General features: G+C 42.9%; 1 protein-coding gene across 1 annotated transcript in view; it reads left to right on the forward strand.

Annotated features, from left to right (window-relative positions):
* grin2aa (glutamate receptor, ionotropic, N-methyl D-aspartate 2A, a) overlaps positions 1-1,384 on the forward strand; it is a 159,913-nt gene extending 158,529 nt beyond the window's left edge. The window contains exon 12 of the mRNA XM_076266168.1: positions 1-1,384. This exon is cut by the window's left edge and continues 434 nt beyond it. Coding sequence (XP_076122283.1) covers positions 1-1,384 — 1,384 coding nt within the window.
* The last annotated feature ends 15,383 nt before the right edge of the window (positions 1,385-16,767 follow it).

Here is a 16,767-nt window from a genome sequence, read left to right on the forward strand (position 1 = left end):
CCGGGCCCTGTGGAAGAAGTCGGTGGATACGATGAGGCAGGGCCCAGGCCCCGACACTTTGGTCCCAGACCCCCGTCTGTCCATGAAAAGCCAGAGGTACCTGCCAGAGGATGCGGCCCACTCCGACATCTCCGACTGCTCCAGCAGGGCCGCCTCGTACAAGGATCCGGACAACAGCAAGCACCTGAAGCCCAAGGACAACTTAAAAAAAAGATCGATGACGTCAAAATACCCTAGGGATTGCAGCGAAGCCGAGCTGTCCTACTTAAAGACTAAGCAGGGCGCGCCGACTCGCGAAAAAATCTACACCATAGACTCTGACCGGGAGCTGAGCCTGCACTCAGATCCACTGCACTACAGAGAGAGTCGGGGTCTGGCCGCCGACGATTTGGATTTCCCCGAGATGTACTCCGACCACAACGACAACTACCGCAAATGCGACCAGCCCATCATCCATCTCAACAGCAGCCCCCTGCATCACGCCGACTCCGACCTGCTCCCCGACAACGCCTACAACAAGCACTACAGCAGCGTCAAGGACAAGAGTCTGAGCCCGCACGAGAGCAACGACCACTACAAACAGACGCACTGCCGCAGCTGTCTCTCCAAGGTGCCCAACTACCCCGCCACCGCCGGGCCCTACACGGGCCCCCTCCGCTCCCCCTACAACCGCTGCGAAGCGTGCCTGCACATGGGCAACCTCTACGACATTAGCGAGGACCAGATGCTCCAGGAGGCCATCCTTAGCCCCAGCATGCACCAGGCCGACGACATGTTCGGCAGCTACTGGCCACAGACGGACGGCCCGCACGTCCAGAAGCGGAACCGGCTGCGGCTCAGCCGCCAGCACTCCTTTGACAATATCATGCTGGAGAAGCCCAAGGAGATCGACCTGAACCGGCCGGCCCGCAGCGTCAGTCTCAAGGAGAAGGACCGCTTCCTGGAGGACAGCCCGTACGCAAACATGTTCAGCTTCAAGTCCGACAAACTGTTCGGCAGCCGGTCCATGCTCTTCAACCACAACCTGGAGGAGAGCAAGCGCAGCAAGTCGCTGTACCCCGACCACACCTCAGACAATCCTTTCATGCACTCTTTACGAGACGACACGCGCCTCTTCCACGGCCGCAGCTCCTCTGACATTTACAAACAGTTAGCCCCCATCAAAACACGAAACGAAAACAATCTGCGGTCCTCAGTTAAGTCCACTGCGTCATACTGCTCCAGGGATGGTCGAATACCCAAGGACATGTACTTTTCAGAGCATGTAATGCCTTATGTAGCCAATAAGACTAGTGCATACTCAGCTCCCCGAGTCCTCAATTCAGCGCAGTTCAGCAATAGAAGAGTGTATAAGAAGATACCTAGTCTTGAGTCAGATGTTTAATGGCCTCTTTGTGTAGTTTAAAGACATATATACATATATATATAAATATACAGTATATTCACTTAGGATGCCATAGCCACCTCCATCTAAAATCAAAAAAAGTACCCGAAGTACTCTCTTTACAGATATCACATCCTTGTATGAAACAAGTTGGCCGCATGGTGCTTGCCAAAGGTTTTCAGCATTTTAAAAGTTACCCAGTCGGGGTGGGGGTGGGGGTTGGTCTGTTGGACTAATTGCAAACAGACAATAAGAGAGTTGTGCGCCCGTGTAATGTGGGGGGGGGGGGCTCGCGGTCCACTGTGTGGTCATCACATTAACCAGTGCTGTGTAAGAAACCAGCACTCGGCTCTCGGCTGCTCGTCCTCTCTCCGGAGACCCGCGGCGCTGAGACACGGCGGACTGCCCCCGAGCGTCCCCTCCGAGTCGGAGACGAGACGCAGAGGGGGGAAAAGGCGACGGATGATGATCCTCGGGCGGGGGGGGGGGGGCGGGGGGGAGGGAGGGGTCGGGTCTGGGTGGGGCAAAAAAAACAAAAAAATAAAAACGCGAAGCTGCATGTGTGTCGCGAGAGCGTCGCCAGACCCGGTCGCGACTCGTTTGCAGGTCTCACCATTGCGGCGGTGAGAGTTGAAAGCGGTCCGTCCTCGGGTAAGGGGACGTCTTGGGCTTAACTGAAACATTTTTAGGAGCTGTTTACAGACACGGGAGCTGAAGACGAGTTAAGGGTATACTCATCCTGTGGCACTCAACAATGCCAACATAGCATTGTTGCTTTTATTCTATAACTATAGATTTTTTCGGGGGATTCTGGCATTTTGGTCCCCCATTTAGACTTTAGAATTAGCTTATTTGGTAGCACAATAACCATTAGTTTATCTACCCATCTTTGCTTTCTAAAGCATAATTTTGAATTTACCTTCAGGAATAGATTATTTTGCATGTATTGTTCTGGTAATGGAAAAGAACACTCACCCATATTTACATTAAGGTGAAGATGATCGAAAGTGAATGCTTGTGCAATTAACACTTGACCTGTACTTAGGAAGTCGGCCTGACCCTGGAAGGCATCGAAACACGCCACGTAATGCCAGTGGAGATTGACCTGGAATAATCTCCCTCATAAAACAGGGTACTGACTACTGTGGCATTGTGTGTGCGAACGTTAGAAGAAAACTTGTGATCGAACTTTGTTCCACAGATATTGTGTTCAGTGCTGTTCTGTTTTGTTGCTACACACTGTGACACTGAACAAAATGCATCACCTCTGTTGTTGGAGACTGTTTATTTCTTTGTATTGTCGAAGGGGAGAGACAGGCTGTCTTTGCCGAGTTGTTTCCATTGAGTCATTTCAATGTAAAGACTACTGCATGTCCAACCTTGGGTAAGCTTGAAGAGTTGAGAACATTGGTTTACTTTATTTTTTCTTTCTCAGTGCACAGCCAACACACACACACAGAGTCTCTGCCACACACTCACACACACACACACACACACACACACACACACACACAAACACATTAGAAACACGCACACAAGTACACAGCAACCATAGGATGTTACCAGGCAAACTTGATGTTCTGCAGAACTATTTATTTATTGCTGTATATTATGTAAAGTACTTTGTAGAAAATTAACAAGCTCTCCATACAACTTATGATTTGACCACACAGCCAAAATTGTGCTCCACTACTTTCTGTATAAAAAAACAAATACCTCAGGATGGTTTTTGTGGACTTTGTATTATCGGCGGCCTGACGGCAGAGGTCAAGTCCAGGATGCTCTGGCATGCCGAGCGTTGCATGCCACACAGCTGAAACTAGCTGTCCTCTTTTTTCCAATTGTTTACTCGTCCAAAGTCTTCCAAACGTAGCCCTCTTTTCATGCGAAACGTTATGAAACACAATTAAACAAATGGTAACAACAATAGAAACACAAGGAACGAGAGAGGGGGAAGGAGACACAGTGGGTGAGAGAATGCGGCTTATTCGGTCGTCTCTGCATTCAGGTTGCCATTTGTTTTGTTGCTCCAACTCGCATACTTGTAGGAAAAGGCAACCCCCTAAAAATGGAAGACGCACTGTTTTCCCACGAATGACAGAGAGGCGTTATGACACATGAAAAAAATTATATATATAAAAAAGAGACGATGACATCACTACACCATGGGCATCATCATATCATTTTGACAGCTGCCAGTTTGGGGTTTTGTAAGCGAACTCGATATTAGTGTTTATTTCAGCTTACCCAATGTTCTGAAATCATTTCTGTAGAACACTCATTGACATAATCACAATATTTGTCATCATTATCATTATATTTATCTTTTTAAGTGCTGCTTGAAAAAGCTAATGTGTGAGAAATATGCACATGTAAAATATCAAGTTCTAGTAAAAAAAACCAACGTATGAAATGTCCTTTTTTGACTATTTTCAGTCATTCATTGAATTCTTTCTTTTACAACCTTGTAATGACAACCCCCCCTAATGTTAACAGATAAAATGTATTTTGATGACATGAAGAAAAAAAAGACATTACAGCATGCAACCCAGATGTAAGACTTTGTATGTTTTTTTGTTTTTTGTTATGTTACGATCACCAATGATTTGTGTAAGGGGGTGCACATCACTCCAGCACACTGAGAGGAGAGGTGAATCTGCTGCTGCCGTGTTTGGAGAAGGTGTTGGAGGAGGAGCAAAGAGTGGGCCTCCAACCCCACTGCATCCCCGTCTGCTATTTGATCAAATTTGACAAAAGCTGTACACCACACGTTTTTATTCTACAGGGAAAAGGGGTCTCCTTGAGCTGTGGGTTGAAATATCCTTGCTCCTCCTCACCTAGCAGGTGAGAAAAAAAAGAAAAAAGAAAAAAACACCAGCTATGCTTTTATCCCCTACCTGACACCTGATTTTCAGATTTAACTTAAAAAAAAAATGAAAACCCCTTTTTCTGAGCCTGCTGTCCCTCCAAAGATTTGACCTGTTTCTTTTTGTCGGTCTTTCTTAATTATTGTTTGCTGTACGAATAGAGCTTTTTCTAAAATCCTCAAAGACTTAAGGAACTATTTTGAATATTAGACACATGTAAATGGCTTGTAAATTCATATTCAAATACATCATTATGAAATTATCATTATAAAGAGTAAACAAATATTTTTTGTGTGGATTTCACAACAGTCTGTATAGTAGCACTCCTTTTTGCTGTAGAAGTAGAATAAAAAAAAGCAAACACACACTGCTCACAAGGTCATTGAAATGTCACCTTATGTCATGAGATTTTCAGAAGTCTTGACTCGGGTCGGATAATCAGGGATTGCTACCCTGGAATCTTTTGTCTTTTTTTTTATTAAAGCTTGAATAATGGAGCATGGAAGGAGGAGGAAAGGGTTAGTGCAAGGGCTTGGGGTGGTGAAGGTGGTGGTAGGTGAGTGGATGTTTTGATTGAGGCACGGATGGGAGATTTTCTCTTTTCTATGTAAATAACCTCTCTGTAATTCAAGGTGAGCTTGGATCAAGCATGCCTAATAAAGTGGCATTGATGAGGGTGGGTGGGGAGGGTCTGGGTGGTGGTGATGGACAGACAGAGGATTCGAAGAGTCTCGCTCCACCACTCCACCCCACCCCACGCCCTCTGGGGTTTGGTTGGTGAGCACGTAGTGCCGACACCGCTACAAAATGGCCTCCGTGTGTGTGTGTGGGGTCGCCCCTCCTGCTCATTAACCAAAGTGCTGATGCTTCACAGGCGCTGCTACAGCGTATCGGAGAAGCAGTTGAACTACTGGGATTTTACTTTCCGTTCACTTCTCACAGTCCTCAAAGTGTATTCCAAGTGTGCTTTCCTCTGTTCATGGTGACACTGTGTTTATTTGGTCTGTATGTTTGTTTTCTTGTTTATTTGTTTGTTTGTTTGTATTGGTAATTACTGCTTTTTTCTCTGCAGTGGTCACAAGGGAGTTATTTCCACTGGTTGAAGGGTGTTATGTTTTTACGATGGGGCAGGTCAGGTATTGATTGCATCTGTATGTGAAAAAAGCTGCCTCACAGAATAATTATTTTATGTAGCATCCTCAAACTAGACAACCACCATTCATAGTTAATAAAGAATCTTAAGTATGAGTACTATTTTGTTTTTATTTTTCATAGTATAGTAACCTATGTAAATTTTAAGTATGACTTAGTCTAGACAATGTAGTTGAGTTATTAAAAATCCGTAAGCAAATGACGCTTTTCAAACACAATAAATTAGTACTTTCTCAGTTATTGCTCATATGCCTATATGAATTAACCTCTGTTGTCCTTTTGTCTGTATGTTTGTTTTCTATATCTGATAATCAATTGAGACCATGCTGTGTGTGTGTGTGTGTGTACGTGTGCGCATGTCTGCCTGTGTGTGTGTGTTTGTGTGTGTGTGCATGCATGTGTGCGTGTATATGTTTGATGGAATAGAGAGGAAAGGAGAGTTAGACTGGGAGACAAAAAGATGGTAATGGAGATAATTATTGCTTCAAGAGTTCATTAACCATAATAGTACAAAAATATACTTTGTAGCATATGTCCCAGAGAAAAAGAAAAAAAAACTGTTGGGGCATTTCCTCTCTTCAGACCTGCCCTTATTGCTGCACTCCAAATGAAAATACCCCATCTGCCCCCCCCCCCCCCCCCCTTTTGATGTAACCCGTGAAATACTCTGTCCTCCTTTTGGTGCACTATGTTTGTGAATGTGATTGTATGGCTTAACAATGATGGTGAGAAATGACTCATCAAGTTTGTTTGTGTGTGTGTGTTTCTTTTTGTTTTTGGTGGAAGGAAATGACCCCATAGCTCAGGATAAACATTTCTTAGCAAGAGGAGAGAAGAAAAAAACACATTAGCCAAAAAAAATGATAGTAGTAATTATGATCATTTCAAAATTGCTTCTGACTAGTTTTCCTGAATTATGTGTTCACCAGGGCTTGAATGTGTTGACCTAATTAGTCCTCTTAGATCCACTTAGTCATTTCTCTCTTCTTTTTTTTCCAAGCAAAAGAGCCGCGAACAAACAATAGAGCTTTTCTGTCTCCAGGGAGACTTCGGTACTGTTATTGAATCACTGAATAGTCACACACTCACAGCATAGCTAGACCCGCAGAGTAAGAGAGAGAGAGAGAGAGAGAGACACATATCTCACTCAGCTCTTTAATGCAGAGCTGCAGAACTGAGTGCTATATGGTTGTAGGTCAGAACTGAGTGCTGGAGTTGGAGGGTTAAATTCCTCCCAATACTTTTCACGTGAATCATAACAGAATTATAACAACTGCAGTGAGTCAAAAGGGTGAGTATTATCCGTTAGCTGAGTGGTCCTAATTGACTGTAACCAAGCTCTAGCAGCTGGTCCAGGGCCTGATTCGGCCCACATCTGGTTGCAATCTGGGTTTCTCTCTTAACCCGAGCCTCCCCCACCTGCCCATGGGGTCCATATCCTGAAAGCACCATTGAACAACTAACATAGTTAAATGAAGAGAGACTCTCTTTGTTGATTAACTACCATATTTGTGCTCTCTCTCTCTTTCTCTCTCACTCTCTCTTTGGCCACCACGATGGTTGCTCAATGATGCTTTCAGGAAATGCCATTGAGGTGTAAGCTCTCCACACTAAGTAGCAGTGGAGTAGCAGTGGACTAGTGCCCCCTTCCATCCCTCAGGGATACTTCAGGGGAAAATGTCTCAAAAATGAAACAAAAACCCTGTCCAAATTATAATGCTATGGCAGCTAGCCTCTTTTCCTTTGATCCTCCACCATCAATACCCCAAAATATTACATTAAAACATTAAATCCCTTTAACTTTTAGGACACTCTCTCTGCAATGTATACATACAGTACATATATACTTACTATATACTTACTTCCTGGAACATTTGACTTGGTAGTAGATCATCCCCTGAGTCTGTTGGATGAGAATTAAATTTATAAGTGCACCTACGTGACACTTTGAAAGGAGATGAACCTGTTGTTTTGCTAATTTGTGTGAATGAAGTGGAATACGATCAATGTTATCAAACACATCATTAACCCCCCTTTACCATGAAATGTCTCTTTTTGAACTCATTTATCCATTGTTTTGAACTCATTTATCCATTGTTTATTTCCTGTTGTGGATGATACAAGAATGCAAAAAAAGGTGTTTTAAAGTTAATCGTCATAGCACCACAATGGGTGCTTCGAAAATTCTTGCATGCAGAAGTTTGTGCACAATGCTGTGGGTTACCTTAGTGAGTGGCAGACGTTACGAAGTTTATGCCTTTGGTATATTGTGGAAAAATCACACAGACATTGTGTAAATGAAAACTACTTAAGTCACTTACTGTATGTTTCCTGTTAGATAATCACTTTGTTTTTGCACATGTTATTCATTTTTTATATGTTAAACACAGATTCTTTTTAAACATATTTTATACTAGGGGGATGTCATGTGACTATAACCACATAATACCATGTGACCTAAATGTTCTTTTTTGTAATTAAGCATTATCACTTGTGAGTGTGCTAAAATGTCTTAAGTTTTGAGTAAACTGGGATGTACTGTATCACTTTAAAAAATGTTGACACGAAATCTTGCATCGATCAAATAATTTCTAATATTGGCAAATTGCATGAGAAGGTACTAATTCAGTGGGATGGTTTTGAACATATCTCCTATTCTCTCTGAAGTACACCTGTTCTAATCATTTGTAGCATAAATATAGATTAGAGAACTGTATTGTGTTCCAAATTTTTCTTTTGTTTTGTAAATGTAGATCATGTTAAGGGAGTGGGTTCAGGTTGTCCTATGTGAAATGTAAATACCGATGTTGCTGAGGAAATAATGTGCAAAGTTACAAGATGTAAAAAAATGTATATAAGTAAAAGTTTCATTTTTCTAATAAAGGCTATTTCTGCCAATTTATATGAATAAAGCCTTTGTAGCTGACTGCTTATGGAGCCTGACCATGCATTCAGCTGTGCCGTGTGTGTGTGTGTGTGTGTGAGAGAGAGAGAGAGAGAGAGAGAGAGAGAGAGAGAGAGAGAGAGAGAGAAAGCGAGTGGAATGATAGACAGCTATAGTAATGTCAAGTGATGATTGGTGTATGCTGGGGCAAGAGATTTCACACTCGTACCATCTTCCCTGGCTTGTGGATGTGTGTGTGTGTGTGTGTGTATGTGTGTGTGTGTTGTGAATCAGGGGTCTTGGCCCCACAGCACAGTATAAGTGAGCCGCAGCCTTGGGGTCAGGGAATATCAGGTACTGCATTGTGTGCGAACAACAGGGATATTTTTCCCTCTCAGGTAAAATGGTCACAGAAGGAAGGAAAATAAAGGTCCTCATATGTTTTGGCTGCTGTCACTTCCAATCTCATTACCCACCCTGAGAGAGGGCTATTTGTAACAAAGAATTATAGCTTTAGTGTATACTAATTATGACAGCAGGCTGCACGCAAGCAAACGGTCATATGGCGTTTTTCAAAGATGTTTTTTTAACTACTTACTTTTACTTTTTTTTCTTCTTCTGAACTTTCACTGATCTTTGGCTGTCAATATCATATACTTACACTTCACAAATCCACATAAACATGAAAGAGTTATAACCCCACATGGCTGATACTGAATATAAAATGTACATCACTAGGTCTGCAGTTCCGTAGGCACTCTGTCTCCTGAACTGGGGTTCAAACTGGGTCAAAGGATATGGCTTGAAATGTTTTTAACACGAAAATATAAAATTAGCATCCATATATTCACTACATAAGTTGTAAAAGCACACAACATACAGTACACTCAGTGATACTGCTTCAGCTGCCATGTCTATGATGGAATAAGAGACACAGCAAAGTATTTGTGTATTATGGTCAGAAAGTAGTCGATCAAAATAACACTATCTTTTTGAAAATATATTGTTGCTTCACTAAATTCTTACTTTATGTGTAAGACATATTACTCACTGCTTTGGAGCATGTCTATGACAATCCAATTTCGTCCTTTATTTCTTTCTTTCCTTCTTTATTTACCTTTCATGATCTAATTATCTTTCCTTCTTTATTTACCTTTCATGATCTAATTATCTTTCCTTCTTTCATGCTGCCCTCTGGGCTTTCTTTTTTTCTTTCTTTCTTTCTTTCTTTCTTTCTCAACAATCAATTCTTGACTTCACTTGCCTCAGTGTTTATAGATTTATCAGTCAGGAGACCCATTGTGTTATTACTGGCGGTAGGTTCCAACTGAGCGAAGTTATCCAACGATTCACACAAAGGGACAATGACCAAAGAAAAGTTTACACGTCTATTGGATTTGGCTGATCTCAGACCATTTCATACCCTCAGCTGAGCCCACCCGCTGAACTCAATCCATATCTTAATTGAGCGAACTTGAACATAAACTTGAACATAAAGGTTTTCCAAATGGATGAAATCATAGGAATGGAAGTTTGGTCTCTCCTGCCAAGCTACAGTAGCTTTACTTGACAGTGTGGAAAAAAAGAGAAAAGACAGTAAACCATAGAACACCTACAGTATACACTACAACTAGATACACAAATATATAAATGGATTTACTGAATAGAATTATGTTTAGATATAAGTTAAAAAGTATTGATATAATTGAACACCTTGTCTCCTACAGAAAAGTTGAGGAGTGTCTAGTGATTTTATGTTGCATACAAAAAGCTCTTGGTTAGTATTTAGTTAAAGTTTTTCTCAAATATGTTTGACAAAGTAATAGGCTCCTGGGAAACCCATTCAATGGGTAAATAGTTTTAGTTTTCAAATTTGTTCAGCTCTTCTTTCAATATTTATCATCAATTTCTCAAAAAGAAATTCTAGAAATCGATTTGAATGTCAAGCCCCTTGAAATCAGCCATTTGATTTTATTTAATGTAAACCTAGATCCATAAACACTAACACACACACACACACACACACACACACACACACACACACACACACACACACACACACACACATCTGCCTGTATAATAGAAGGGTATGATTCATGCCTGTAAAGGAAATGTTTTATTGATTTGACCACAAATGACAGGGGTGCTCGCATACAGCTTGTGTCTAGAGGAGCTTTGAGTGTGACAGCAAAACCACAGACTCGCTCCACCTTTGAATGCTGTGATATTGACAAGACCAACCCTATAACCATTAAAAGAAAATATAAGTCAATTAGTGGCCATGAGATTCAGACTTATTACCAATTAAAAAGTAAAAATAAAAATGTATAAAATTGTGTACATAGTTCAGATTAGTATTGCAATTAACATACAGAATATAATGTAACATACAGATAAAATGTGTAGGTGGCATTGCACAGCTGCCTCATACCACCTCACACACACACACACACACACACACACACACACACACACACACACACAGACAGATGCAGAACACAGCGAAACAAAACAAAATTCCCTTTCCAAGAAAATGGAGTTTTGAGACAAATCCACAGAGGGGGCAAGGCATGGGGAAACAATGAAGCCCGCAGGCAGTGGCACAGACTAAAACACGCCATGACAGCCAAAGTCCACGCCAGCATCTGCAAGCACCCAGCTTCCACTTTGTCCTCTTCTTTATGCCTGACAGACCACTCTGGTCTCAGATGTGGCTTTGTGCCTCAGTCAAGGGAAAACAGAGTAACTTTACTCTTTACTTTCATTTCTTTTTCTTTCTTTCTTTCTTTCTTTCTTTCTTTCTTTCTCTCAATGCATCTCCATTCTCTCTATTTTAGGGACTAAATGCAGACTGTCTCCAGTACGAACAGCTTAAAAGGCCACAATTAATCAAAGTGTGCCATGCGTGGGCCTGGCAGCATTGAAGGTGTAATTAATTACTTAAAAACTGGCGGACGAAAAAGCCACCCTCAGATAGATGGCTAATGAATATTGTGTGATAAAAAACGACTCGTTCCCTTGGATATGTCCCTTACTGCGTAGGACAGAGTGTCTATGTGGTTATGTGTAGGTTGGAATCACATGTAGGTGAAGAGGGGTAAATTACTTTTCTTGCTCTGATGTTCTGTAAAGGGGCAGTCGTGGCCTACTGGTTAGGGCTTTAGGCTTGGAACCGAAGGGTTGCTGGTTCGATCCCCGACCAGTAGGAATGGCTGAAGTGCCCTTGAGCAACCGTGCCCCGAGGGCCGCTGTAACAAGTCCTGGTTAGTGTGTGCTTCACCTCACTGAGTGTTCACTAATTCACAGATGGGATAAATGCAGAGACCAAATTCCTTGTGTACGCAAGTATACTTGGCCTAGAAACCTGATTTCCATTTTACATTTACATATTGTCTTTTTGATGATGACCACAGATGGGACGGATGTGCATCGTGTCTCCAGCGCCGCCTACCGATACGTCACGATGCTTACAAAGGACAGTTCTATGGAGCATGGTTATCCACTTGCCCACTGGGCGCTTGCCGATATGTCAGCGTGTTTTTTATTGATCAGCACTTCACATCAGCTGTGAACCCCCCCCCCCCCCCCAAACACACTCACACACACAATCAAATTCCTGTTGCTCATGGTTAATGTGGAGAACATTATCAATAAAAAGGCAGTCTTTAACAGCAGGTTTAATGCTACATCAGTAAGGGACCACAAGTCACAAAGTCCCTCATCATTCCTCGAAAGCATCAAGAGTTCAAGTACCGGACTGCCCGTGTGGTTCAACACACACCACAAAAAAACACAAAAAAGAACAAAAGCCGGAAGTTAACTGGGTCAGAATTATGGATTGCAGCAGCTGACTCCAATGGAAATGATTTAGTGCCATTGAAGCGGACTTATTTGGGTATGTGGGGCATGCTGTAGTCAGGTCCATGCCTGTTAGCCTCCCCCTGTGTGTGTGAGTGTGCGTTTGGGCCACTCTCTGTCCATTCACTGGCTCACTCTCTGCTGCAGTGTTAGCTTAGCATTGTCGCTACCTCTCCGCAGCTGCACCAATGATGTCACCTCGTGCCGAGCCTCTCTCGTCGTGGGTCTCGGCGGGGAGAGCGTCTCATCATATGTGTTTATGTAATGCAGTCAGCTCGCTCAGGCGTCAGAGAGAGAGTCAGATCATGAAGATGATGCTCTCACTGAAGCACAGATCTAACATCCTCCTTTTCACTATGAGATGGGGAGAGGGAGAGAAGTGTTTGGGGTGGTAAAGTTTTTTTTTTTTTCTTTTTTCTTTCACTTGTCTTCGGAGGCTTGTGCATTCTGCTACAAGCAGAATGTGTCTAACTATTTCAGTATTACTGCATTGCCTTTATTTTCAAATCGGTGAGGCACATGATTCTCTCTCGCTCTCTCTCTCTTACACACACAGACACACACAAACACACTCCCTCACTTACACACACACACACACACACATACACACAGACACACACTCACTCACTCACTCACTCTCACACACACACACACACACACACACACACACACACACACACACACAAACTCTCTCTCTCTCTCTCTCTCATTTTACCACCACCTCCCCACGTCTGGGAAATATGCCTTCTTGCCAAGTTCTCTCCAAAAAGTGAGAAGGGGCTTGTGTAAGGGAGGCTTTGCAGCAGCATCAGGCAGCAAAGAGAACGCTTGAGGCCCGTCTAAGCCAGCTTTCTCTGCTCACCGGAGCAGGCGCGCCACATTGGTGTGCGAACGCCATTTTCTACTTCAGGGCCGACGTGCCCTGAACTAAGCAGTTCGAGATGTGCTGCTAAACCTCCTCCGCGTGGAAGATGTCAAGGGCCATGATCGGTGTAAATGAGAGCTCTGTATCTGTACAGAGCAAATCCCCCCGCCTCCAAGCATGTATGTACACATACACACACCAGACTCTTGTCCCCTTTTGCATAAGAGACATGAAAGTCCCAGACCCATGTCAGCAGTACAAAATATCACTTGTCACTTTGGCTACAAGCTGGGTTTGAGTGATAGGCTATGATGATTTTTTTCTTTTTTATTTCTTTAATTTTGCTCCAAACTGGTATTGCCCGCATTCGTCTATCACAAGGCATTGGATCAGCCATGGTTGAGGGGGCCATTAATGCTTGTTTGTGGCTGAGCAGGAATCCATGCAGAATGAGCCCAGTTGACCATCCGAGGCAAGCTCCAGTGCCTTTCTGGGTGAAGGGCTGGCAGTGCAATTCCCCTATGCCCCCCCCCCCCCCATGCAATCATACATTCAACATTGTGTATGTGTGTCTGTGTGTGTGTGTGTGTGTGTGTGTGTGTGTCTATGTGTGTATGTGTGTGTGTGTGTGTGTGTGTGTGTGTGTGTGTGTGTGTGTGTGTGTGTGTGTGTGAGTGAGTTTGTGAGTGAGAGTGTGTGTGTGTGGTGAGGGGCTGTTTAGCAAGTGAGATATTGACATTTCAAGCAGGCGCATTGACAGCTTTGTCTATGCCTTTTGTTTTACAGGTTTTAGAGGAGACAGGGGCCTTTGTGCCCATGTGAGTCCATTTAACGTTAGACCCATTGAAAAGCTCATGTCTGCTTCGAATCAGGAGACCCTTCAATTTCCCTCATGTGCCATGTACTGTGTGCTGGGGGGACACAAGGGTCTTATTCACAACAGAACGTTCTAGCTACACCTGCCAGCATACTCCTTGTTCTCAGGTGTATGACCATCTGAGGCAAGCTCCAGTTATTGTTTTAATATAGCTAAATGGATAGGCCACTGATTTATCACGCAGCTCTTTCAACATCATGTGAGTGCAATGCCTATCGCTGTGGTCTCAGCTCATGTACACTCTGTGTAAAAAAAATATGGGCATAAGAATGCTGAACACCCCTGTGATAGCCTATCATAATGTGTGTGGCATGCTTCATAATTAGTAACCTGATTTGATTAGACCTTTGGTGTGCTTTAGCCCCAAAAAGGTTGAGAACCTCTGTGTTAGGAGAACAGGTATCCTTGGAAGAGTTGGGTCTTCATAGTTTCTTGAAAATATAGAGGGACGTTCCTGTTCTGGTGGCACTTGGCAGGTTGTTCAACCATCAGGGAACTACAAATAAAAACATTTATCATATTCGGTGATTTAACATAACTTACAGGCTGCTATCCGAACACAGATAGGCCTACAGACACAGGTAATTTTGTTGGTTGAACAGATGCAGATAATGATGTCACAGTGCACCTATACTAGACATCAGTTTGGCAAAGCGCTGTGTCAAAGACATGGAACACATGACCATTCTGTCATATTTGCAGAGAGAGGTGACTTGAGGATGGATATGTCTTCATAAATGACTCATCACTTTGTCTCCACTGACATATTTGAGTAATGCAGATTAGCCCCTTGAAAGAGCAAATAGAAACACACTACTTGCATGTTGAATGTCGTGTTTTGGTTTCACACCTGACCTGTTTAAATCCTTAGCATGGCAGCACTACTTTTGCCGGGTTGTTTTTGCCAGTTTTTGTTTGAAAATACTGTAAAGAAATGATAGCTTCAGCGAAAGTTCTACTAGGAAGAATCGTAGCGTAGCCTTTACTCCTCCCATGCTTTCATGGAGCCAATCTTAGCTTTGCCTACTTTTCGGGAAAGCCCTGCAACATGATCATTCACTCATTCAATCAGCGCTAGCCTATAGGAATTCAGTGGGCTCTTTAAATATGTACCACCTAACACTGCTTCTGCTTCTCAGTACGCCGACTTTGACGTCCCCTCCACCTCCCCTCCAGCCACCACTGCCAGCAGTCCATGTCCATGGCTTGCCTACCGCATCATCTTCCTTCAGCCACCGCCACCAGTTTGTCCCCGTCTCGTCGTGGGGGGGGGGGGGGTATGCTCCCCGCCTTCGGCAGGAGGCGAGATCCGCTCATCGCTGGACGGATCCGAGACTATTCAGGACTCTTTATCATGCTTGTATCCAAGCCGTTCCTTTACTAATTAAATGGTTAATTGATTATATTCTGTCTACTGAGTCTTTCTGGTAGAACTAGAACAATGCACACAATGCACACAACACAACTCTGTAGAGATAGTTAAAACATGTAAAACTACTGAACTGCTTCATGAAGTTTAAAAGAGAAAAAATATCTACTAGTAAATTCTAAAGTACATGAAGGGCATAGAGAGGCTGAAGTGATGTAGAGAGAGTGATGTAATGATGTACGATTTCGCTTTTTAACTTTTAGCATTGATGTTTTTGTTTTTGTTTTGGTTTTGTCTGTATGTTCCCATGTTGTCGTCCTTCACACCCCAGCACTTGCTGTTTTTGAAAATTTTGGGGTAATTTAGTTAGCGGTCTAACAGTCTCTGGAGACTAGCATTCTGTTTCTGAACATATGGGCTAGGTCTCTGTGGTGCGAAACATTTGGGAGAGAAAAAAATCCAATTAGGGAATGAAGATGTTTTCACAGCCGAGCTATTATTTCTCTCTTTCTATCTTTATATTTAGATGATAATGAGTGAGACAATCATATTTATAACACTTTTTCGTCTGGAGGTAATTCAATTGATTAACTGGAAGAGAGTATTATCTCATTAGCTTTCATTTCTTGGGCGTAATTAAAGGGCCTATCAAGGCATGTAATCAAGAGGTCCTACAAGTGAGGAAGTTTCTTTTTTTTCCCTACGTAAGACATTTTTGAAGTGGTGTACAAATGAAATGGATGTCCTCATGGCTTAGATGTCTTTTTTCCCCTTTTCCCTTCTCCTGAAAGTGTAGAAATTTGACAATGTTGTACTGCAGACCTGGCCGTTGAGAGTAGCTTGGCGTGAAATTAAGTGTATGCTGGACCACTATCACCCCCTGTTCCTTCCTTTTTTCCCCGAGCATCTCAGCCACTCGCTCGTGTCCTGGGTGAGACTGCTGAACACCACGTGCGCCTTCTTTAATTAGCGTTCCCAGAAAAAAAACTGCTTCCCTGGCAATAAAGTCAACACAGAGATTGAGGGAAGAGTTGCTCTGCTCTCTCTTCTCTGCTCTGCTTGGCTTTGAGTGATCAATTCAGCCCTGTTCTCCCTACAGCAGGTTTTTTTTTTTACACCCTCAGAGAGAGAGAGAGAGCTCCATGCATGTTAATTCCTTTGAGTCATAGCACTGCGCACTTTTCCACTCTACTGCTTAAGAAACAAGTTTTTTTTAGTGGTGGTGGTGTGTGTGTGTGTGTGCTGGGTGTTGGTTTAGGAAAGTAGGGTGCACATGCACATTCTTTTAAAGCAGTGTGTAAACATATTTAGACTATATTCCTCAGGTCAGGTTAAAATGTTCTAATGAGACTTTCATTTGTAAGCTGCATTTCCTAGTTCAACTAATCCTCACGTGAGTTAGTTAAGTGTGTTAGCTAACACCTGCAAAAATAACTATTTTTCTAGCATAATTGCAATTTATATGAGCCTTGCAATAAATGAGTTTGCTGAATCATTATGGAGCATGGCCG

This window comes from Alosa pseudoharengus, unplaced genomic scaffold (assembly GCF_046254945.1).
Source record: "Alosa pseudoharengus isolate Yale_2024_CS ecotype anadromous, Long Island Sound unplaced genomic scaffold, YU_APseudo_1.1 YU_APseudo_1.1_scf_4, whole genome shotgun sequence".
Lineage (NCBI taxonomy): Eukaryota > Metazoa > Chordata > Actinopteri > Clupeiformes > Clupeidae > Alosa > Alosa pseudoharengus.